Source organism: Protopterus annectens, chromosome 1.part1 (genome assembly GCF_019279795.1).
Source record: "Protopterus annectens isolate FY-2018-M chromosome 1.part1, PAN1.0, whole genome shotgun sequence".
Lineage (NCBI taxonomy): Eukaryota > Metazoa > Chordata > Ceratodontiformes > Protopteridae > Protopterus > Protopterus annectens.
Genome location: NC_056726.1, coordinates 121,637,710 through 121,664,324, shown reverse-complemented (window position 1 = coordinate 121,664,324; position 26,615 = coordinate 121,637,710). Strand labels below are relative to the sequence as shown.

The window sequence follows — 26,615 nt, the reverse complement described above, 5'->3', positions numbered from 1 at the left end:
ATGTCACTCTAAATGCAATCAAGGTTAAACATCAAACATCAGCCTTTGAGAACCAGCTGTTGTTGATCTTTTTTTTCACCACATTTCAACAGTTGAAAAGAAAGAAGGCTAACTTTCCCAAGTAAGCACACAAGACAATACTCCCACTCCTTGGTGAACACTCCAACCACAGTTTGTATAGCATAAATAATTACTTGAAACCGTTAGTCCTTAAAAATCGTAAATCAACACAGTACATGCAACTACATGAAGCAACTACATGAAGGGAAACTTGAAAGTTGCTACTTAAAAAAATCTAACTGCAGTGCTTAATAGTGAAGACCACTTACTTTATATATCTTCGGGATTTGAACAAAAAGCGAATGAAAGTAAAAGTACTAATGTCAATCAATACATGTCAGTGTTACCTTTAATGTCAATCAATACATGTCAGTGTTACCTTTAATGTCAATCAATACATGTCAGTGTTACCTTTGTATCCACATCTACCAGTGAATCTCTTCTAAACTTGTCAAACAATCCCGGCTCTTCAAATGGTTCACTATCATGGCGACCAATGTAGGGTCTCCGGCTCCTGATGGTAATCCAGCTATTGCTGTCTTTCTTACAATGCAACAAATTTACATAAGAAGGTTCAAAACTACACCAGCCACCATAACATCCTACAGTGTTTAGTTACATTACTGCAATGTGAGCCCTAACCGGAAACGGAAGAAGGGGGACTGAATTAGGAACGGGCGAGAACAAGAAGTTTAGAGTAAAGAAATGCTCCTGAATTCCTTAATGTTACTTAGAAGTATAGCACGCCCCCTGCTGCTCCAATCCAGCACCGGTGATATGATTCTGCATACAAAGCGATCTTAGTCACAAAATACAGAGATATAGAGGTCTCTCAAGCATTTCTCCCGCACCATAGTGCTCTACCTGACTCACCAGGCCGTATAGTCAAAAAGCACACCGGGACCGCAGGCAATTAGGAGGGGAGAGAGAGAGTAAAGATGGTGCAGGAGAAACGCTTGAGAGACAGTAGCAGTGGCACAAAACCCGGACTTCACATGTCCGGTTTTGAAGGAAATTTGTAACCGGACAATTTGTAGGAAAACCGGACAGTCCGGTCAAAAAACAGACAGCTGGCAACCCTACCAGTGTCAGACCTGAATGCTGGCTTCCTTACTGCCACCTGACTGTTGCAGAGATAGAGGGAATGAATGAACTTATCAGGAACTTCATGCAAGAATGAATTGAATGCCTGGCCTTTGTCCCTCAGTGGAATGTATAGGTCATTTGGGTAAAGGTAAGGGAACCAATCTGGGGTAACACAACTGCAGGTGGGTCAGAAGGATAATGGGACCGTTTATTTGAGAGATTATGATGTGAACATTGCTGGTACAGTAGAGGATACATGAATGATCTGATTTGAATGAGAATCTATTAGTAAACAGATGTGAAATGCTAAATTTGGCCTGTACATTGAGTAGGCAACTGTTGTTCATATATACTGCTAGTGATTTTCACTATGAGAAGGATATTATCCAAGTTCATAAAAAGAAGTTATTAAATTTATATCCACCAACTGAGTATATTGTCCTAATCACAGTTTAACTTGATACTGAAGGGATCAGAACATTTTTTTTCACAAGCAGTATATTATATTTTATATAATTTTGGTTTTAAACAAAATAAATGAATACTTCAGTATGTGATGAGGATTAGCCATGTGCAAATATAAACTTTGAGTTTAACTAGAATTTCACAGTTTATTAACCATTTAGTAAAATAATTAAAGACAGAGTGCAGTAGAAGGGGTTTTCCATGAATAATTATTTCTTGTCGTCTTTGATGTGTGAAAATGCAGCAAACAGCTGCATGTATTCAGTACTCTTCTAAGTCAAATTTACTGTTTTTTTTTTCCGTACTGTTCTGTGGGTGAAAAGATTTTACAGCTAATTTTTATTAAGGCTATTATTTATGTAGGAAGTTTAAGGAGAGTTGTGGCATCTGTATATTTATTGGAGATAATGTTTGTATTGAGCATACTCCGAAGGGGTGGTACAGAGGCACTCTGGGGTATTGTCACAACACAGGAAACATTTTGCCAGCTTGATTCTTGGCTTTGGTGCCTTCTCTGTGGAGTCTGCATATTCTCTTTGTGATTACATTGGTTTTCTCTGGGTATTTCAGTTTCTTCCCTCCTCCCAAAGACACGCAGTAGGCTAGTTGGTGACTCTACATTCTCCCTTTCTCTCAATGTGGTTTACACAGGATATGGAAGAAAGGCTTGGAAATCTACTGTCATTCCATTCTTTCCTGGAAAACTGTTTGAATGGACGTGGATGTTCACAGGGTCAGTATAAGAGTTGGCTGCAACTCATGAATGATTGGGTATTCAAAAAGATGTTTATTTCACTCATAAAAGAAACCCAGGGATAGTCAGGCATACATTTGTATAATGTGTGCATTTATTAGAGAACATTTCACATTTATTAAACAGTACACTATTTTAGTTCATGGTGGATTTTTGAAAGATAAAGGAATATTAGATTAGGAATAGATGAGAAATAAAATTGAACTAATTGATGAAAATACTGTATGAAAAAATAAACTTGCATTATAAACGGAATATGGTGAAGTGTTAACAATTCCAGTGAACAATAACTTGAAAAATTAATACTGATGAAAAGATTGTACTACAGCAAAATCTGAATAATACGTAGATGAAGGTAAAGTGCTAATTATGGAGTAACAGATAAGAAGTATGATGCAATATGAGAGGTGTCATGTCTTTCTTCTGGCTTTAGTTAAACATTTAAAGCAAATAAAATAAAATCACGTATACAATTGCTGGAGAATTAGACAAAGCTTTGTTTGTTTTTGTCCAGTGGTTTGAATTAAATGTTACTAGTGTTCCAGCACAAAATGTAATAATTACAAACTTTGCTTGCAGTGTAATATAATGTGCAAGATGAAAATTGGGTTTTCAGTTAAATAAGTAATGGGAGGACATTTTCTTTTTTTTATTCTAATTTCAGTATTAGGGAGCATGAAAAACAGTAAGTGTAATAGAACAGATGTATCTTTAAATAGAAAGAGCATCTTTGCATGTTTTTAATTTATATTCTATCATAATATGTGGATATTATACACACACACACACACACACACACACACACACACACACACACACACAGCAAGCAAGAGAGAGAGATGATGTGTACTACAAAATTAGTATACATTTATGCCAGCTCTGCCCTAATGAGTGAAAAAGATAGTGCCACTGGACGTATTTGAAATGTGTGGAGGATTGAGGAAATTATACTAGGTTTTCTCATCCCCTGTTGGTTATTCTGATGGGTGGGTGAGGTGATACGTGGTCGAAGCAGAGTTATGGCACTGATGGGAGAAAAGTGTTAAATTGATGACACTGACAGCATGGAGAAGAAGACTGGTCATACAGAGGTCTGAATTAACAATTACCGGTCATGCTAAGTGGGCTTTACCAACTTCAAAGAACAATGATGTTGGATGTATTTAAGAAATGAGCATAATTAAAGAAAAGAAACAAGGTTCTCTTCATCCCCTGTTGCTTAGTCTGACGGGTGGCTGAGGTAATGTTTCAGTTAAAAAAGTAATATGATAATAACTGGTAGAGATGTAAATTGGACTGAGTTTAAATGTGTAAGACATTATAGTAGATATGAAGAAGATGTAATTAATTGCTTTTGCCCACTGGGATGAGCTTTAAGTTCATAAGAAAGGAAGAATAGAGAAATTTGTATACTGGTTTGTGTGATATAGTACAGGTAAAGACAGAGTAAAAAAAGATTATGTTTTATGAGAAAGAATGGCTGGAGTAGAGCTGTATTAGTAGAGTTTCTACAAAACCGTGTTATAGGGCAATGTGAAAGACATGTATGCCTGTTTCTTTATAGAGGATTTGGGGAGAAGTTTGGAAAGCAGTGTATTGCACTTTGGATAAGTGATAACTGTAAAGAAGAGAGGGTTATGCAAATTGGTAATAACAATTAGTGTATATTGGCATTAAGTGTGCAGGGCATATAATGGTAATTAAAGGCACTGAACATGGAGGTGGTTGTAAAAGATTTATTTGGTGAAATCATAGATCCAGTCTTTATCTTTGATGAGAGAAGAATAGAAGAGAGAAAATTAAGGTGCTCAAAGTTATGTGTTTTTTGCTACAGTAAATATAATCAAAATGATTAAAAAGTATTCCCTGAAAAGGCAGACATTTGTTGTACTCATAACAGTAACTGTAAGGGCAAAATAAATGCTGTTACAACATTTATGGAAATGTATTTAGTATGAAATTAAATGATATCTTCATTGAAATCTCAGAATGCAAATGTGCATATTTTAGTAAACAAAATATTGCCAACGCAAGAGAGAGGCTTCAGCATATGGCTGATGTGTACAGACAGATTGGGTATTATATTCTGACAGGACTAAGGACCTCATACAAACAGCTTTTTTGTCTTTATACCAGGGATGCAGGGAAGAGCAGTTGTTTAAACTCCTGGCCAACTATTTTGCTTTTTACTCTGACCACCATGGGAAAAAAACAGACAAGCATGCAAACTGCAGGGTAGGTTAAAGCACACTCTGAGGGTAACAGCTACCACAGCTGCCTCATTCACAGTTGTTGTGGCACAAAGCTTTTATGAAGTAGCCAGCTAGACATGCATGCACACCTTCTCACTACATTATTTTGCTGATAGGCATATTGAGTACAAGATGGGATTTCCCAGTCCAGTCGTGCAGGACATATGTGTTGCTTCACTCTGGGCCTTTGGTTAGGACAGGGATCCAGTACTTTTCTCAGTCCTGAAGAATGATATTGCATCAGTGATCTCTGTGATGAACATATGTATTTCATTAAAATGTACATAAATAGAATAAAATAAATTATGAATGACATTGCAGCAGTGATCATTATGATGAAGATAAAACAACTGTACTCGCTTTACTCACCAAAGCTGTAGAAGTTTAATTAGCAGAATCACTTGGCCACCATAGTACAATTGTGTGAGCACACTCAGCGTTAAAGTTGATGTTAATTTTCTAATCATCAGAGCTGTAGTATCCGCTCCCTCACAGCAATCCCCTGGAATCTTGTTTACTCTCATCAGCAGTTAAGTAACCAAAATGTTTTTTGGTAGGGATCCTCTCCCTTACTCCTGTAACCTGTTTGATCCCATTTTTCTGAAGACTTTACATTCAGTCTTGAGGAGAGCTTCCCCTTTTAACAAGACTGTGGGGACCCACTTGCTAGTGACTCCCTTGTCCCAGAAAACAGAAGTGAAAATGGAACAGGTTGCCATCAGTTTTCTACTGAGCATCCTAGGTGTGGAGAGGAGACCAACTTCACTGTGGGAATGTCTGAATCTCTGGAAGTCAGTCCCATTAGGAGGGTATCTACTTGCAGTTGTCTCCCAATTGTGGGTCATACTACAGCAGGGATCCTTATACTCAAACATCTGTTTTGGCAGACACACTCACTGAATTGCACTTTCATGGCATACAGCATTATTTTGTCTTTAATGCTTTAATTTTCTTTTTCCTTTTTTGAGGCGGGGAGAGGGCTATGGGTGAAGCATGTATTTTTCCTAGACCCTTCTCAGAAATAGTGTGTAGGTACATAATGACTACTTCCTTAATGCTGTTTAAATAATTATTTCAGTATAAGAATGGCCTGCTGTTTCAAACTATGGTATTCTATTATGATGTTTTCTGTTTAGTTTGCAGATCAAGGTATGGTTTCTTTATTTGTCAGCACCCTGTAGGGGAGTCGGAGATTTCTGATAATTTGTACTTTATTTCTTTACAGCTCATTTTGGCAACAAGGGCAGCAAGGTACAGTTATATCTGTCAGTCAGTAAACTACTCTGAAGATGTCAATGAAATGAGGGTAAGAGCTCAAATGAGACATTAGTTTTAAATGTTTATAGTTAACGAAAAAATATTGTTGCATCTGTTTCACAAGGAACACACATGCATACACAAATCTTGTCTACAATATGCATTGTAAAAAATGACTATTCTCATCTGACAGTAACACTAGTGTTTTAAACTGTTTTTTTTGTGTGTGTGTGTGTGTGTGTGTGTGTGTGTGTGTGTGTGTGTGTGTGTGTAGAGACTGTACACCTCTCAGTTTATTTGCACCTGCAGAATTTTATGGAGGGACCTAGAATATTGATTATAAAGCAGATACATAATATTATATTAAGCAAAGTTATGAAGGATATTGGAATATTGTACTTTTTTAACACAGAAGAACATAATTCAAAAGGAAACACCAGCTTGTTCACGGCAAACCATTTACCATATATTCCAGACTGCCATGTTAAGCTTTACTGCAACAGCTGCTTCTTAAAAGTTCTTTCAGACTCTGATTGGAGAGTAGTTACTACCGTTGTAGTATCCTTGTTTTCCATACTTTCCTAGCTAGTGTTCCAGTGATCAGATTTTGCTGATCCCTGGGCTTTGTCTTGGTTCCTGTACTTCTCCATTTTCCTTGTTTGGTCAGGGGGAAGTTTCTTTACTCACCAGTGAGAGTGGGGAGTACTGAGCCGCCTGTTTGTCCTCAGAGGAGTGGTTTAAGTCAGTAACTTGTAGTTCATTGGCCATTTTGGGTAATTTCCTGCCTTTTCCAGCCCCCTGCTATAAAGCACGTTTTGGGCTTTTCCAGCTGTAGAGAACTCAGCACAGCTCCTCGTGGTGTCCAGCAGAGTTCCTAGAGCAGCAGAGACCAGAAAAGACAAACTTTCCAGATTTTAAGTATTTTTCTTGGCTTTTTCGACCTTTTGTGACTTTCGACCACTGTTTCTGCTTATTTTATCGAAGTATTACCTGTTTTTACTGTTTTTACAAGCTCAAACTGTTTACTGCACTTGCTAGTTTAAGTTTTGCTTAAAAGTTAAACTACAGGCTAATACACTCAAGTGTATTAGCTTTTGATAGCATTTAGTCGAAAAGTACAGCATTTATTGTGTTTTCTGTCTATCTGTGTAAAAAAACTTGAAAAAAAAAAAAAAAAATATCCTTGTTTTCCATACTTTCCTAGCTAGTGTTCCAGTGATCAGATTTTGCTGATCCCTGGGCTTTGTCTTGGTTCCTGTACTTCTCCATTTTCCTTGTTTGGTCAGGGGGAAGTTTCTTTACTCACCAGTGAGAGTGGGGAGTACTGAGCTGCCTGTTTGTCCTCAGAGGAGTGGTTTAAGTCAGTAACTTGTAGTTCATTGGCCATTTTGGGTAATTTCCTGCCTTTTCCAGCCCCCTGCTATAAAGCACGCTTTAGCGCGGAGTTGCCACAGGAGCACACAAGAGCAGCGGTTAATCAAGGTTAAACTATTCAGGCTACCTAAAGTCCACTCTTTATTTTTTCCCTTAGAACAGCTCTTCCTAAGCTGTACTGCTAATCTAACCACCCTATTCTATACCTAATAAGTTTAGATCTACTTGATTCCTAAGTGACTATTCTCTATCCGGATAGCCTAGCACTTGCTCCCAAAGTACTCTTTACTCTGATATAGCACTTTTTATTATACATAGCACCCTACCAGCCTAATACCCCTTTTTGATCATCCACATCCCTCGAAGTCTTTTCAAACCCATCTACACAAAGTTTTCAACTTTTCCTTCTAGCATTTCGCGGGGTCAGTTGCTAGTGTCCTCTCCTGCTCAGCTGATGAATCTAATATTGAGGCAATGTTACAATTGCCTCATGTACACAGACAACCCTCTCCTTCTCCCACAAAACACAAACACATGCGAGAGATGCAACTATATAGCCAAACTGGAGGATGAGCTCTCTCAACATAGGACTGGCAAGACCAGACAGGAGGAGAAGGTAACCACACACACCACAAACCCAGTCTCACATAGCACTATCACAACTTCATATCATACACATAAACACATAAAGACATACTTGGAGGCTCTGACCAAAAATCTACCAAAACAGCAGAGGCCACCAAAGCAGACACCCAAACAACTGCCACCACAGACCAAGACACATGCAACACATAGACCACAAAGTCAGTGTGCCAAACAGTCACAGCCCTTAAGGCCAAACATAATGCCAGACACTCTTGTCATAGGTGACTCCATAGTCAGACACACCGACGTCCCACTCACCAGATTGAGCAAGGAGAAGGTCACAGTAAGCTGCCTGTCGGGCTAGAATCCGCCACATAGCAAGCACTCAGGTCACTCAACAGCAGGTACAAGTATGACTCAGTCATTGTCCATGCTGGTGTGAACGACCTGAGACGCACCTCCCTGGACTACATGAAAAGAGACATAGAGGAGCTCTCTGATTATGTAGCCCAGGCAGGTATGACCCTGACCTTGAGCAGTATCCTACCTTCACCAAGAATGATGCCTCAATACAGAGACAAGATGATCAGCTTTAATAATTGGCTTAATTTCTGGTGTCATTCAAAGGGGATCCAATGTCTGTCTGCCTGGGATGACATGCTGGACAAGCCACACTGCCTCGCAAGGGACGGCTTGCACCTGTCACCACTGGGCTTCCGGATATTGGCAAAGGCTCTTGCCACCCCCATAGTGCCTTTTTAGGCAAGGCTCAAATTCTAAACCTACCACCCTAGAACAAAACAAAGGAAAAAAACTAAGGGTAATGCTGCTCAATGCCAGGAGTCTCAACCTCAAGATGCACGCACTCGAAGCCCTTCTCAGTATGGAGAACATCAATGTCTGTGCTGTGACTGAAACCTGGTTCAAGGCTCCCGAGAGCACCCCGGCACTATCAGGTTTTACCTCATATCATGCGCCCCAAAATCCGGACAACACCAAGAAAGGAGGAGGGGTGTCCATATTCATCAAAGACACCCTCACCTCCAGGTTGGTGGCAACGCACGATGCATCAGAGACCATCCAGGTGCAATTAACCGTAGGCAAGACTGCTCTGCAAATTGTAGCATGTTACAGGCCACCCTCTCAAACTCCGGAACCTCACACAGCTTTCCTGAAAACTCTGGAGGGGATAAATGTAACCCCAAACACCATCATACTAGGTGATTTCAACTATCCGAATATAGACTGGGATCACTACTCAAGCCCCAACACTCTAGCCCAAAGGTTCCTAGAGTTCATAAACTCAAATGCCATGGAACAACTAGTCACCATGCCCACAAGAGGCGAAAACATACTAGATCTCATCATCACGAACAAGGGGTCACAATGTTCAACACCGGAGGTATACCCCTCATTGGTGAGGTCAGATCATAAACTAATCTCACTGGAAGTCCACATCCTGCCCCCACCCCAGATAAAAAAGACCACAGTGAAGAACTTCTCTAAAGCCGACTTCTCACTTCTTAGGACTGGTGTGGTCTCTTTCAAGGCCCCCGAACCAGCGGAAACCATTACTAAAGCCGCTGAATCACATACAAATGCCTTCTACCAGCACCTCCAGGACTGCATGGATCAGTGGGAGTGGGTAGCACTGAGCGGCCTTTTTGTCTGATCTGGTAAGGTTTCAGCCAGTAACTAGTAGCCCATTGGTCGTTTTGGGCCAATTCGTAGCTCTTTTCAGCCCCCTGTTATAAAAGCTGAGTTGCCAGAAAAGTTTAAACTATTTGGGCCATCTAAATTCCACTCTTCAAATTTTCCCTTAAAACTACCTTCCTCGAACTATACTACTGATCTAATCAGCGTATCCTATAACTAAAAAAATCATCTCTACTTGACTCCAAGTAGACTATACTCTATCTGTAAAACCTATCACTTGCTCCTCCAGTACTTATCACCTTGATACAGCACTCTTGTTATAGATAGTACCCCAAAAAGGCAAACCCCATTTCTCGGTCACCCACATCCCCCTGAATCTCTTTTAAAGTTTTTTTTGTCTATTCCTTCTAGCATGTCGAGGGATCAGTTGCTAGTGTCCTCTCCTGCTCAGCTGGTGAACCTGGGAATATTGAGGCAATGTTACAATTGCCTCATGTACACAGACAACCCTCTCCTCCTCCCACAAAACACAAATACATGCGAGAGATGCAAATATACGGCCAAACTGGAGGCTGAGCTCTCTCAACATAGGACTGGCAAGACCAGACAGGAGGAGGTTACCACACACACTATAGACCCAGTCTCACATAGTACCATCACAACCTCAAATCATACATATAAACACACAAAGACATACTCGGAGGCTCTGATCAAAAATCTACCAAAACAGCAGAGGCCACCAAAGCAGACACCCAAACAACTACCACCTCAGAACACAACACCTGCAACACATAGACCTCACAGTCAGAGTGTCAAACGGTCACAGCCCTTAAGGCCAAACACAATGCCAAACACACTAGTCATTGGTGACTCCATAGTCAGACACACTGACGTCCCGCTCACCAGACTGAGTAAGGAGAAGGTCACAGTAAGCTGCCTGTCGGGCGCTAGAATCCGCCACATAACGCAAGCACTCAGGTCTCTCAACAGCAGGTACACATTGTCCACGCTGGTGTAAACGACCTGAGGACCTCCTTGGACTACATGAAAAGAGACATTGAGGAGCTCTCTGATTATGTAGCCCAGGCAGGTATGACCCTGACCTTGAGCAGTATCCTACCTTCACCAAGAATGATGCCACAATACAGAGATAAGATGATCAGCTTTAACAATTGGCTTAAACTCTGGTGTCATTCAAAGGGGATCCAATGTCTGTCTGCCTGGGATGACATGCTGGACAAGCCAAGCATGAGGGGCGGCTTGCACCTGTCACCCTGGGATTCGGATATTGGCAAAGGCTCTTACCACCCCATAGTGCCTTTTTAGGCAAGGCTCAAATTCTAAACCTACCACCCTAGAACACAAAAAGGAAAAAACTAAGGGTAATGCTGCTCAAGGCCAGAAGTCTCAATCTCAAAATGCATACTTTCGAGGCCCTTCTCAGTATGGAGAACATCGATGTCTGTGCTGTGACAGAAACCTGGTTCAATGCTCCTGAGAGCACCCCAGCACTATCAGGTTTTACCTCATATCATGCTCCGCCCCAAAATCCAGACAATACCAAGAAAGGAGGGGTATCCATATTCATCAAGGACACCCACACCTCAAGATTGGTAGGAGACCATCCAGGTGCAATTAACCATAGGCAAGACTGCTCTGCAAATTGTAGCATGTTACAGGCCACCCTCACAAACTCAGGAACCTCACATGGCCTTCCTGAAAACACTAGAGGGGATAAATGTATCACCAAACACCATCATACTAGGTGACTTCAATTACCCTAATATAGACTGGGAACACTACTCAAGCCCAAACACCCTAGCCCAAAAGTTCCTGGAATTCATAAACTCAAATGCCATGGAACAACTAGTCACCATCCCCACAAGAGGAGATAACATACTTGATCTCATCATCACGAACATGGGAGCACAATGCTCAACACGAAGTATACCCCTCACTGGTGAGATCAGATCACAAACTAATCTCGCTGGAGGTCCTCATCCCACCCCACCTGAAATAAAAAGACCACAGTAAAGAACTACTTCACACTTCTAAAGACTAGTGTGGTCTCCTTTAAGGCCCCGGAAAACAGTACTCAAGCCGCTGAATCACTTACAAATGCCTTCTACCAGCACCTGCAGGACTGCATGGATAAGGCAATCCCAAGCAAAACAAAGACTCTTTGTACCAAAGGCAAGCGTCCAGTCTGGTGGACCCCAGCCATAAACAAACTCTACAACAAAAGGAGGAAGCTACTACAAGATAGAGCAAAATCCTTAAAAGGTAAGACACCCTTGATCACTATAAGTAAAAACTAAGAGCTCTCATAAAATCATCCAAAGCAAATTTTGAGAGAAAAATAGCTAAAGACTCAAAAGACAATCATAAGGCCTTCTTTAGCTATGTTAGAAACCTGGGAGGAAACTCCCAGATATGCTCAGAACTAGTTCAAAATGATGTGAAGATTACTGATCCTACAGACATTGCCAACATACTGGCTGACAGGTTCAGTGCAAACTCCCAAAAGGAGAGATATCTATACCAAACGATTGCAGCCCCCAAACATTTCCATGAGAACTGCTCTCTCCAAAGCAAAAACACTGCATCCATGGGACCCGATGGGTCCCCGTCCCGTGTGTGCTCCACTTAACTCAATGAGGAATTAAACCCACAGCTAGGACAGCTGTTTAATCAAAGTCTTACCTCTGGATACCCAGGGGTGAGTGGCGACTGCAACTGTGGTCCGACTTCACAAAGGCGGTGTCTCCACCGACCCTGGAAATTACCGTCCCATTAGCTTGACAAGCCTTATCTGCAAAGCCATGAAGAGGATCATAATGGACCTCATAAATAAAGACATAGGGGATTTGCAGACTTTGGATCCAACCCAGTTTGGCTTTGTCAAAGGCAGATCATGCCTTTAAACTTGGTTGACTTTTTCGAAACAGTCACCAAAGCCATTGATGAGGGAAAGGCAGTCCATACAGCCTACCTCGATCTGGCGAAGGCCTTTGATACAATACCCACTCGGGTATCATTGAAAAACTCATCAGCTTAAATGTTAACCCATACATCACAAGATGGGTTGCAAACTGGCTGAGTGACAGAACCCACAGGGTCAGAGTTGCTGGCGCCATGTCAGACTCAAAGCCTGTCACAAGCGGTGTCCCACAGGGCTCAGTCCTGGGCCCACTCTTGTTTGGCATCTACTTTTCCAAGCAAACACAGGAGGGTTATGGCTGACAAAGTTTGCAGATGACTGCAAACTGGGCGCCATAGTAGAAAACACATCTGACACAGATATCCTTCAGAAGGGTCTCACAGAAACTGATAACTGGTGCCAGAGCCATGGCCTAAAGTTAAATGCCAAAAATGCATAGTCATAAAACAAGGTTACCTAGCTACCAAATAGGTGGCAATCCACTGAGCACAGAAGAAGTTATCAGGGACCTGGGGACCCAGGTTGATAGTAGTCTGTCATTCGACACCCATGTAGCTAAAGTAGTTAGGAAGACCTTCTACATTGCCCACCTTATCATGAAGGGATTCTCATCTAGATTAAGGGAGGTCATGGTCTCCCTTTACTCATCACTCATCAGACCAATGATTGAGTACAATGCCCCAATCGGAATGTATCTGACCCGACACTTGCAGCAGCTGGAGAGGCCACAAAAGTTCCTCACCAAAAGGATAAAGGGTCTCAAAAATCTGTCCTATGCTGCCCAACTGAAAGAACTCCAGCTCTATTCAGTCGCTACGCTTGCTCAGAGGTGACCTTTGCCTAACATACAAGGCCATGTCAAACCCAGATTTGATGAATATGCTTCACCTCAAAAATCTAGATCCATCAGAGCCACAAGGGTGGGAGACTTAAACCGCTGGAGGGATAGATTCATCACCCAAAGACATATGTGAGGCAGAGCACCTCGCTGGCCTTGTTCAAGAGAAATCTTGACCAATGGATGGGAAATCGCAGATATACCCCAGGGATTACCTCAGTGTCACTGCTCGACAGAGGCACAGCAAAATAATGGGTATAGTTCCCCATACTAAAGGGGCGATGGGCTAGGCTTGTAAATGCCCTCGGGCAGATAGCCTAGTATGAACCTATGAACCTATGAACCTATGAAATAAAACAAAGACTCTTTGTACCAAAGGCAAGCGTCCAGTCTGGTGGACCCCAGCCATAAACAAGCTCTACAACAAAAGGAGAAAGCTACTACAAGATAGAGCAAAATCCCTAAAAGGGAAGACACCCTTGATCATTATAAGTAAAAAACTAAGATCTCTCATAAAATCATCCAAGGCAAATTTTGAAAGAAAAATCGCCAAGGACTCAAAAGACAATCACAAGGCCTTTTTTAGTTATGTTAGAAACCTGGGAGGAAACTCCCAGATATGCTCAGAACTAGTTCAAAATGATAAAGATCACTGAACCTACAGACATTGCCAACATACTGGCTGACAGGTTCAGTGCAAATCCCTCCCCAAAAAGAAATATCTATACCAGAGGATTGTAGCCTCCCAAACATCTCAAATGCTCAGGTGAGAACAGCTCTCTCCAAGGTGAAAAACACAGCATCCATGGGACCAGATGGTGTCCCCGGTTGTGCTCCAAACTCATTGAGGAATTAAACCCACAATTAGGGCAGTTGTTTAATCTTAGCCTCACCTCAGGATACGTACCCAAGGAGTGGCGTACGGCAACTGTGGTCCCACTACATAAAGGCGGTGCCTCCACCGACCCTGGAAACTACCGTCCCATCAGCTTGGCAAGCCTGGTCTGCAACGTTATGGAGAGGATCATAATGGAGCTCATAAATAAAGACATAGGGGACCTGCAGACATTGGATCAAACCCAATTTGGCTTTGTCAAGGGCAGATCATGCCTTTTAAACTTGGTTGACTTTTTCGAAACAGTCACCAAGGCCATTGATGAGGGCAAGGCAGTCCACACAGCCTACCTTGACCTGGCAAAGGCATTCGACACAATACCCCACTCGGGCATCATAGAAAAACTCACCAGCTTAAATGTAAACCCATACGTCACAAGATGGGTTGCAAACTGGCTAAGTGACAGAACCCACAGGGTCAGAGTTGTTGTCTGATTCCAAGCCTGTCACAAGCGGTGTCCCACAGGGCTCGGTCCTGGGCCCACTCTTGTTCGGCATCTACTTTTCAGAAGTACAGGCAAGCACAGGAGGATTATGGCTGACAATGTTTGCAGATGACTGCAAACTGGGCGCCATAGTTGAAAACACATCAGACACAGATATCCTTCAGAAGGGTCTCATAGAAACGGATAACTGGTGCCAAAGCCATGGCCTAAAGTTAAACGCTAAAAAATGCATAGTCATACCCCCGGGGAAAACAAGGTTACCCCCAGCTACCATATAGGTGGCAATCCACTAAGCACAGAAGAGGTTATCAGGGATCTGGGGACCCAGGTTGACATTAACCTTTCATTTGGACCCTACGCTGCCAAAGTAGTTAGGAAGACCTTCTACATTGCACTGATCATGAAGGGATTCACATCTAGGTCAAGGGAGGTCATCATTCCATCAGACCGATGATTGAGTACAACGCCCCATTGGAATGTATCTGACCCGACACCTGCAGCAATTGGAAGGCCCCAAAGTTCCTCACCAAAAGGATAAAGGGTCTCAAAAATATGTCCTATGCTGCCCGACTGAAGGAGCTCCAGCTCTACTCAGTCGCTTACCGCCTGCTCAGAGGTGACCTGTGCCTGACATACAAGGCCATGTCCAACCCGGAATTAATGAACATGCTTCACCTCAAAAAATCTAAATCCATCTGATCTACAAGAGCACGAGATTTGAACCTTGACACGGTCATAAATAGGACGTGCTGGAGGGACAGATTCATTACCCAGAGACTCCCTATGCTGTGGAACAAAATCCCGGTACATGTGTTGCTGTTGTTTGTGTTATTGTTATCACTTTATTATGGTAACCATTCACCAGGCTATTGGGTTTAACAAGTGTTTACTGTTTGGCCACAAGATACCACTGCAGAAACCACACTTGTGGTGCATCTGTTGTTTAGAGGTCACACACCTAAATGCAGATTGTGAGGCATGTGGTTCTTTGGGGCCAGAGCATTGCGAGGGTAGAGACAAACTCACTCTAAAGGGTCTTCTTCCTGCCAAAGTTAGGAGTTTGTCTCCTTCTGTCCCTGAAGATTTCTTCTCCTGTAAAGAAAGTCATGAAAGTAAAGAGTCAGAAAGAAAAGGAGAAGCAGAAAGAGAGAGATAAGCTTAAGGAACTTAGCCGAGAGACAGAGGAACAACAAAAGAGAAGATTAGAAGAACCTAGGAAATGGTCACTGGGACATTGTTGTCTTCTAAACTGGTAAAAACACTGAGGCGTTCAGATCTGGAGACTTGTCTGATCCATTCAGCATCTACCCCTCCACTCTTTTCACTGGAGCTGGTGAGTCTGATGCTTCACTCCCATTTCCTGAAGGAGAAGCACTCTTCTAGCCCACCTTTAGTGTCTTCATCTTTCAGGTCCTTCTGCTTGTTGAGGAGTCTTTCAGAAGCCAGCATTGACATGATGATGATGTGCAAGTTCCTTGGACTTAGTCAGCTAGGAGTCATCACAGTACTGACTTCCTGTGGGGCTTGGGTATGGCCATGACTACCCCTTCACTGGTTTATCCCATCCTGGTCCAACTGTGGGATCCAAAGACCATGAATCTTTGTCTACCCAGTAGAGCAGTGAATTTGAAGCTCATAACCTTTTCAACTTAGAGTTTCCCTTACTCTCTCAACTCTGGCAGTGTTGGATTGGGATGAGTCTCAGAGCTGAAGTGCCAGAACGAACAAAGACTGTGGAGTTAACTCTGAATTTTTTGGATCCATCCATTCTCCTTAGTGCTTCTGCATTCAACAGCTTGGCACAGTTGTCTGCCTCTGAACCAGGCTGGGTCAGCACCAAATACACCCTCCCTTTCCCCCTGTCGATCAGAGGCATGATTCCTTTGTCCTGATCGCATCTTCAGCTTTTGAGGCATTTGAAAAGGTTCTCTCCAAGTTGACAGAGGAGGTGTCTCTACCATGCTAGGTTCTGTCTCTGTGTCTGCTTACCCTGATCAATAGGGATAATCAGCCTCCTTCAGCTCAGGGGTTCTCACCACATGAGCTTCCAGTCTGATTCCAAACCTTCCCTGGAAGCCCTTTCTGGGGAGGTTCCAAAGAAACAGGCTTTTATGAGGAGACATCTGGGCTCTTTATCAGCGTCAGTCACTGAAGATACAGATTTTTGATGAGGGAGAGGTTTCCCCTCCATCCCTTCTAGAGGATATTTCCTGTGAGATCCTCTGGAGATATTTTGGAATTAATGAAGCAATGAGGGGGTTAGTCCTCCGAAGCTCTATCTCTTTCTGGGTGGTTCCAGCTGCTGGTGAACTTGTAGTCCTAGTTTCTCAGCAGGCATGGAAGGAATCTGATAACATTTTAGTAGCCCCCACCCCAAGGGCTAGGTCACAGTGGAGCAGAAACTTTTGCACCTAAGAGTGCTGAATTGACTAGCTAATATAAAGCGTTTTCAGAGGGACTTGTTGAAATAGTTGACAAAGTCATTCCCGGCTAATCTCTCTGGGGACATCCAGAAATCGGTGGATTTCCAGTTGTCTGCCCTTCAGTTAATGTCCATTGCATTCATGAAACTGCTTTCCAGTGCAGCTGATGGTAAGGCCAGGACAGCAGGCATCAGCATTGTTATTTGCAGGCATGCCTGGATGCGCCTGTGCAGCTTAGCAGAAGGATTCAAGATGGCCTTCATTAATGCCCCCTTTGGTTCAACACTGTTTACACCTATAGTGAAGGAAGTGCTTATGAGGAAAGGGCAAGAAGGCAAGACCCTGTCTCCAGTTTTAATTGTTTTTTTTGTACTCCACAAGGACCTTCGCGTAGAACCATAAAGGGTGGGGGAAGTTGTGGTTTTAAAAATTCCAGGACGCTTTTGTGGACAGACTCTCCCCAGGGCAGGGAGGGAAGTAATTCTAATAAGCTTTATCCCAGAGTTAGACTGCAAAATCAGGGGATTTGTGGTCCTTTTATGAAGAAACCCTACCAATTGTCATGAATGGTTACCTGACTGCTGCATTCTGGAGGCAGTTGGGTGGTGCTTATCCCTGCAGCATCAAACCAGGCTTGCCATCACTCGAGATTCATGGGTGCATAGGATAATCACCAGAGGCTATGTTTTTCCCTTTGTTTCCTCATTCTCAGAAAAAGAAGAAAATTCCTGATGTATTGCCCAGCCAGGTGGAATCTGCAGCAGCAGAAGTAAAAAAGCTGCTTGAAAAAAAGAGTTACCCAGAAGGTCCCTCAGACCATTCAGGATCCAGAGTCTATTCCAGGTTCTGTTTAGTTCCAAAGAAGACAGGAGACCTAAGGCCAATCATGGACCTAAACCACCTTAATCAGCTCATGAAACAAATTTCTGGATGGTCATAGTACAGACCATTCTGCCTCTTCTGATGAAGAATGACTAGATGTGGTCCAGGAGATTTCTCCATTTCTGGCTGGGAGGCAATAAATTTTAATTCAGAGCATTGCACTTTGGTCAACCATAGTTCCCAGGATGTTCACCAAATGCATGGCAATGGTAGCAGCGTATTTAAGACTGCAAGGGTTCCAGGTGTTCCCATATTTATACAATTGGCTTCTTACTGAACTAGCCAAGTATCTGCTTGTTAAATGCAGGGACTTTTTGCTCCACCTTCCCACAAAATTGGGAATTACAGTCAATCTTGCCAGGAGGCAGCTAACACCAATGCAGCAAATAGAGTTTATCGGATGCCACTTGGACAGAAATTCTTAAATAGCTAAACTTCCACAATCCAGAGTATGTTTCTGCATCAGGTAGCTTCAGAGGTCCTTCACCACCTTTATCCCTCAGCAAGACTTATTCTCCAGCTTTTGAGCTTGATGACTGCTTCAATTACACTAGTTCCTGAAGCAAGGTACTACATGAGAGTCTTGCAGCAGACTCTTTCTGTTCAGTGGTCCTTGATGTTTTACCCCCTTCATGCATCACTTCAGCTCACACCAATATGCAGGAAACATATTAGTTTGTGGTTGACCTCTCCCTTATTGTCAGAGGGTGAACCATTCACCCCACCACCCCTTGATAGCCACAGTAAACAAGAATGCTTCCCTTCTGGTGTGGGGTGGGCAAATTTCAAAGGGATGACAGTTTAGGATTCTTGGTCAATGACAGAGGCCAGTCTTGACATCTGTGTCTTGGAGATGTTTGCTAGTGTTGCAGATCTTTCAGGACTCCATCCCTGAGGGTGTCATCTCCATCCACATGAACAACTTGGCAGTAGTGTGGTATATCAACAAGCAGGGAGAAACCCAATCATATCCACTGTGCTGGGAAGCCATTAGAATGTGGCAGTGGGTAACGTCTTCCCACCACTTTCTTATTGCAACTCACATCCTGGCGACTTTCAATGCCCTGGTGGACAAACCGAGCAGGTGTTTTCTTCTGAACCACAAGTGGTCCCTAAATCAGACAGTGGTGTTGCAGATTTTCAGTCATTGGGGCCAAACTTGCTGCAATCTTTTTACTTCATACCTCAAGAAGTAAGCAGTTACTTTGTCCTGATCCCTCCATAGGGTCAGACACTGATGGATGCTGTAGTTCACTGTTGGACCCTGGGTTTCCTTTATGCCCCCCATCTGATTGCAGAGTTCCTTCAGAAAGCCAATAGATGAAGTTATCCTCATTACCCATTTTTGACTGCAGCAAGTTTGGTTCCTGTTCCTCTGGCCTCATCTAGTACATCCACCCTTGGTGTTGGAACCTCATCCAGACCTCCATATTACCCATCTGGTCAGCCTCATTGGAACCAGAAAACACTGAAATGAACCACATGGTTTCACCAATTTTAACTGTGGCCAAGTATGCCAGGCTGTTTATTTTAGTTATTCAAATTTTATTCTCTTCACAGACGCCAAATACCAGATAAGTTTACTTCTGGTAAAGGGAGACAGTTTACCATATGGGCTTCCTCTCAGGGTTAGAGCCTTTCGTAGCCCCTCTTTCATTAATTTTGGATTTCCTGGCAAAGTTGTTTCACAAAGTATCCAGATGTTCTTCGTGTTTCACTGTTGCAGTCGTCACACTTGGATTATCCTGCCAGGGGTAGCCCTCAGTCGGCCTGAATACCAGAGGCTTAGTACTTCTGCGTTGATTGCTGTCGCTTCAGGACTGACTTCAGGTCATCAGTGGTATAAAAACAGGCAGCTGATGCCATTAGATCAGTCTTTCTTGACAAGGAGCCCGAAGCAGAAGCAGTTCGCACGAGTGCCGTTCGGCCGCTACCTGAGTTTTTGTTTCCGAAATTGAAGTTGAAGTCTTCTTAAGCTAAGTACCCCATTGGGGATCCTTTTTTCTTGCTCTAACTGATGTCAGAAAAAGTTAACAATTGTCTCGTCTGTGGAAATTAAATACCACACTAAGATTTCCATTCTTACTGCGTCACCTGTTTAGGCCCAGACTACGACGTCCCTCGCTGCTGGTTTTGTGTTTTGTTCAACGCCTGAACTATTCATTGTCGGGCCCTTATTGTAGCTAAATACTTTCGTTCTCGATCTCTGTATTCCAAAATGCCATCCGACTACCGATCTTCCAAAAAAACGTAAGGGTAAAGACAGAGACAGACTGCACAGGTCCAAAACTGCCGACAACACTTCCTTTAAACTAATGGCCAGTTCGCCAGTACTCAGTGAGGTGCTTTCACAGCCCCTGATGCCCGCTTCATTGGATTCGCAGGCCACTACCGAGACCCGTTCCGGTATGTCGCGAGACTCTTTTTTGACTACGGAAACTGCAGATGTCTCTATCTTGGATGGGTCCAGAGCCGCTGTGCAGGCACCGGCTTCTGAGGAAGTTCTTCACACTAATGATATTCGACACAAACCGACGACTTCTTTCATGTCTTCAGTTCTTTCTAAAACTACTGAGTTTCTAAGGCCCAGAGTATGAGCTACGCCTAAAAAACCGATGACCCAAACTCAAGCGCCTGCTTCCTTGCCACAATTTCAGATGCATAAAATGGCGGAAGACCTTATCATGCTGATTAGGGGAAGCCTGCCTTCCCCTCCTAAAAGAAAGAGACTTGTCCCCAGCAGCTTTATCTGACCAAGAGTCTGATGACTCTGAGGATTCTGATTATGAAGACATGCCCTTGTCTGCTAATGAGGATTCAGATGCAGAGGAATCCATTCCTTCTGCCTCTCCTCCAGAGGATTTTTCTTTTGCTGAAACCCTACATACTTTGAGAGAGCATTTCCGTTGTGAATGCCAGGATTATCCTCAGTCCAAAAAGAGACTCAAGGAATTTTTAGATTTACCACAGCACAAACCCGTAGCTGTCCCTCCTGTTTTGGATGTTGTGAATGATGTTTTTATGGAATCCAGTCTAACTCCTGATACTTTACCCTCCTGCTCCCAGGAAACCTGACAGGTACTACAGAATCCCTGACTCACACAAATTTCTTTTCAAGAATCCTACTGCTGACCCAGAGGTCATCTCCCAAGGACCTAAGTGAACAAAAGCAACTGCAGCTAAGAATCCCACCCCCTCGGACAGGGATTCCCAAGCGAAGGCATATGGTGTAAAAAAGTATATACCTCTACAACTCTTGCCATTACAGCATTAAATTGTCAGTTCCACATGCTGAAATACCAGCAACATACTATGGAACTTATTAAGCAAAAATTATCTACCTTCCCTGACTGTGCAGAAAATAAAGAATTACAGGAGCTTATGCATTCTGGAAGCCAAGTCAGCAAGCATACCCTGCAATGTGTGTTTGATGCCCTAGAAGCATCTTGCAGGGTAGTAGTCACAGGTTCTGTACTTAGAAGGCATGCCTGGCTTAAGGAACAGCCCTTGCCAGACCATGTCAAATCAAAATTATTGGACGCACCTCTGCACAAAGACAATCTGTTAGGCACCAAAGCAGAAGGCAAAAGAGGTTTTAAAAAAGATGGAAGAAAAAGCTAAGTCTATGCAGACAGTCAAAGATTTTTTGCAAGTACAGCCTCCAAGATACATTAGGCATTGCCCCTCATAATATTGGTCCTTTCCAGACCCCTCAAGGCCACCTCAGACTAGACCTAGGGGAAACAGACCCCCCAGATAATAGTCTCAGGGTATGCAGAGATCTAAGCAATGGAGTACCTCCACTTCTAAAACAGGGAGTGCTAAACCTAAAGAATTCACAGTGACTTCTCAGCTCCTTCCCTCACCTCTGCCCAATTGCTCGTGCCCCTAGGAGGAAAACATGCCCACCATGCAAAAAACTGGGCCTCCATCACCAACGATTGATGGGTCCTCAACATAGTATCCCAGAGGTACAAAGTTTATTTCTACATGCTGCCAACCCCAAAAGGGTTCCCAGATCTTCCTCCATACCAGTGGGCAGAGGCACAAAACCAAGTTCAGTCACTGCTCTCCATAAGGGCAATTCAGCATGTTCCTGCAGAACAGATAGGCCAAGGTTTTTATTCCAGACCTTTCCTGGTACCCAGAAAAGAGGGTACCTGGCACCCATTCTTAGATCTATCATTCTAAACACCTTCCTGGTGGTACCAAAATTAAAAATGCTCACCCTACAGCAGCTTCTCCATATGCTGTCCAAAGATGCCTGGTTAGCCACCCTAGACCTGAAGGAGGCCTATCTGCAAATTCCATTCAGGGACTCCTGCAGGAAATATCTAGGCATTATCAGTTCTCTGCACTTCCCTTTGGTTATCCACTGCTCCCAGAGTTTTCACAAAATCCCAGGCTCCAGCCATTGCCTTTTGCAGACAAAGAAATATTCAAATTTACCCCTACTTGGATGACTGCCTGATTCAGACAGACAGTCAGGAAAAGCTGTTGCAGCACCTGACATTTGTAAAGGACCTTCTAACCTCACTAGGGTACATGCTCAACAAAAAATCCAAACTAGTCCCCAGTCAAAAAATTGTATTCCTGGGAGCAAGCTTGGACACAGCATTCTAGATGGCATTCTTTACTCCAGAAAAACAAGCCTATCTGACATGCACTTCTCTCAAATGGCCACCAGAACCCAGCTATCCACAAGGAAAATCCTGCAAGCTCTAGGGTTCATGGCCTCCTGCATTCTGCTAATTCCATATGCTAGACTGCATATGAGGAAACTTCAATGGTACTTGAAAAGTCTTTGGTGCCAACATTCTCAAGAGCTGGAAACTATCATACCTATGATACCTTGTCTAAGGAAAGAGTTCCTTTGGTGGGCACCTGCATGCAACCATAACAAGGGGCTTCCCTTTACACAATCCCATACCACCCAGATCCTAACCACAGAAGCATCAGACTATGCCTGGGGTGCACATCTCAACGGCAGGTGCATTCAGGGCCACTGGAACCCAAATCAAATTCATCTGCACATCAACTAGAAAGAGATGCTAGCTGTTTAGCACACTCTAACAGCTTTCAGATCCCTACTCTCTCCGGGGCTTCTTCAATTCAAAACTGACAACACCACAGTGATGTGGTACATCAATGAGCAGGGGGGAACCCACTCTTACCCACTCTGCAGGCTAGCCATGACCCTTTGGAACATGGCCTCAGCCATTCATATTCACCTGCAAGCCCAATTCCTGCCAGGCAACCAAAACTCTCCGGCAGACAACTTAAGCAGAAATCGCCTAGATCCACACGAGTGGCAATTAAACCACAACACCTTCAGCCTTGTGACCCAGAAATGGGGTACCCTGAAAGTGGACCTATTTGCCTCTCCCTACAACCACCAGCTCAGCAAATTCTGCACCAGGGAACCTCACAGCAAGGCCTGGAAAGTGGATGCCCTATCCTTCCACTGGGAAAACCTCTCAATCTATGCATTTCACCCCTTCCTCTTCTTACCAGAGTACTACTCAAAATAAGGGAAGAGAGACCAAGGGCAATCCTGATTACCCCAGACTGGCCACGCCAGCACCTGTACCCACTACTGTGCCGTCTGTCTCCGTTGCCTTCATGGCACCTCCCTCAGATTCTAACTCTCTTGACTCAGCAGGAGAGTTCTTGCATCCACAATTGCACACCCTGAGCCTGGTAGCCTGGCTTATTCCTTGACTTCTCCTTCAGTGGCCAGCCTAAGCAAGCAGGTCCTAGATGTTATACGTGAAGCCAGATGACCCAGTACTAGAAAATCCTATGCTGACAAATGGAAAAGGTATAGTTCCTAGATCCAGACTAAGGGAGCTGACCCAGCACAGCCCTCCTTACCTCTCATCCTGGATTAACTAGCAGAACTACTCCACAGGGGCCTATCCTTCTCTTCCATTAAAATACATGCCTCTGCTATCTCTGCACATTACAGCACTGAACCACCTCTCTTCTCGCACCCTCTCATCAAGCAGTTCGTGAGAGGGGCTAACAACTTAAGGCCACCAAGAAGCGCCCCTAACCCTGCTTGGGATCTTCACTTTGTGTTGGAAAAGCTCACGCTCCCCCTCCTTTGAGCCTGCAGCTTCAGCAGCGTTAAAATTCCTCTCTTGGAAAACAGCCTTGCTTCTGGCCATCACTTCAGCCAGAAGAGTGTCTGAGCTACAAGCACTTATGGCTGTGGAACCCTTCACCATTTTTCATGCTGACAGGGTCACCCTCAGGACTAACCCAACTTTCATGCCCAAAGTGGTGTCCAGTGTGGCTCTCAACCAATGTGTTCATTTGCCCACCTTTTTCCCTAAACCTCAAAATGAGGGGGAAAGGATCCTGCACTCTTTAGATGTGCACAGACAGCTCAGATTCTACCTAGATAGGACTATGCCCTTTAGGAAATCTGACCAGTTACTAGTCAGCTTTGCACCAGGGGCAGAGGGCAAGGCCATATCAAAACAAACCATCTCCAAATGGATAGCACACTGTATCCATTTCTGTTACAAACCCCATGGAAAACCACCCCTACAGGGGGTCAGAACACATTCCACTAGTGCAACTTCAACCTCTACAGCTTTTCTCAGAGGAGTCCCTACCAGGGACCTTCTGGAAGCTGCAACATGGAGTTCTATTCATACCTTCACCAAGCATTACCACCTGCCTATCTTTTCCAAATCCAGGGCGGGCTTTGCAACCGCAATCCTGCAGGACATACTAGCCAGCCCCAACTCTTCTTGACTGCCTTCACCCATTCTTCAGCTTTGGGAATCAACCCAAGTGTGATGACTGCAACATTGAAACATGAAGAACATAGTACAGTTGTGTACACTTACCATAAATGTAGATGTTCGAGTGTATTCACTGTTGCAGTCCTGGTTTCCCACCCTCCAGCCCCCTTATCTCTCTCTTTCTTTTCCTCACTCCTTACAGGGATATTGGTATTTACGTTTTACTAGTGGTGTTATTCCACCATAGCTTAGCTTTCTATTTGGGGGGCTCCTGACATTTGGGGCAAGAAAAATTGATGTAATGGCATTGGCTGCCTGTTTTTATACCACTGATGACCTGATGTCAGTCTTGAAGTGACGGCAACCGATGCAGAAATACTAAGCCTCTGGTATTCGGGCTGACTGAGGGCTACCCCTGGCAGGATAACCCAAGTGTGATGACTGCAAAAGTGAATACACTCGAACATCTACATTTATGGTAAGTGTACACAACTGTACTTTTCTCCACCCTCAAGGTGCAGTTAGCAGCCATTTTCAATTTTCACCTAGGGCAGTAATCAGACTTCTGTGCTTTCCTAAAGATTTCCAAAGCCTTTCTGAAGGGGAACCCTTTTTTATGGTCCCCAATTTAGGGATCCATTTCCCTAGGGACATCACTGTTATTCTTCAGGCTTTGACAAAGGTTCCATTTGACCCTGCATCTAAAACTTCTTTCTTGGAAAACACTGTTTTTGGTGGTTATTACATTTGCAAGGATTTTAGAATTGAAGCTTTATCATGTAAATCTCCATAACTGTTTCTTCATAAGGATAGTGTCTTTGAGAATAAATCCCCACTTTACCCAGGGATGGCCTGTGAAGCAAACTAAAATCAAACTGTCAGTCTTCCAGTGTTTTCCCCAAAGTTTTCTAACAAAGCAGAATAGATCTTACATTTGCTAGATGTTCTTTGTCTAGTCAAGTTTTATTTACAAAAAACAAAGGATATCAGGACATCTGAGTAACTTTTCCATGCCTTTTTGAAAGCTAAATGTAGCCAATGATTTTCTAAAATAACTCTGTCCAGGTGGCTTTCCGACTGTATTATCTTTGTGTATGAAAAATTGGGACTGCCTTTACATGACAAACCAAAGGCTCATTCTACCAGAGCAGTAGCTACCTCTACCAACTTTATGGGTAGGGTTCCTATTTATGAAATTTGAGTGGCAGCTTCTTGGTCTACTGTCCATACTCTTGTTTCACTACCAGTTGAATGTACAGTCCCGATCTCGTATATCCTTTGGCTCCTCCATATTCAGGAATATCCTTCCTCAATTCCACTCAGGTTTTTCAGTAACATGGGAATTTGTCCCAAAGCTTGAATCAAATGAAAACTGACAATGTGAAGTTGTTCTATCTTGCTGTTCATTCTTTACTGATGTGTTCGTAGCCGATCCCTCTGCTTTGAGTCAGCAGCTATTGCAAAGCTCGAGGAGTTCAAGTAGCTCAAGGCCAAGTCCCTATCCCATGATGCACCCTAAGTTACCTTAGATCTAGTTTGCCACTGCAACTCATCGGAGGTTCCCGATAGCTCGGGCCAGTAAACTTTAAATACTTTACTACTTTGCAAATATTATTTTTAGTTTTTTCACTATAGTAGATAGATATTTAGGTTAGATAAGCTCTTAAAGCTTTCTCTATAGAGTTCCCTTACTTGTGTGCTTTTTCTTAGCTTATTTGGCCTCATTTTTCTTATAGGCCTGTTTAACTGCTCTGACTAAAAAAATGTCTTTATTCAGTTACTTTTTGTCACATATATTGTTAAAATATATTGTGTGATTTCTTAGTGTGAATTTACTTGTTAGAATTCCCTATGTGTGCTGTTAGGTTTAACTTTAGACTTGTGTGTCATATATTTAGCCTGTTTTTTAAAAGGCTTATTAGTAGTGATAGTTAGCCTTACTTTAAA

The 26,615-nt window shown here is 43.2% G+C and overlaps 1 protein-coding gene across 2 annotated transcripts in view; it reads left to right on the top strand.

Annotated features, from left to right (window-relative positions):
* The window catches only part of ELOVL4 (ELOVL fatty acid elongase 4), a 771,086-nt gene that overhangs the window by 328,082 nt on the left and 416,389 nt on the right, over positions 1-26,615 (top strand). For both annotated transcript variants that reach the window (XM_044073739.1, XM_044073746.1), the window contains exon 4: positions 5,843-5,923. In XM_044073739.1, the coding sequence (XP_043929674.1) occupies positions 5,843-5,923 (81 nt within the window). The remainder of the gene's footprint in view (positions 1-5,842; positions 5,924-26,615) is intronic.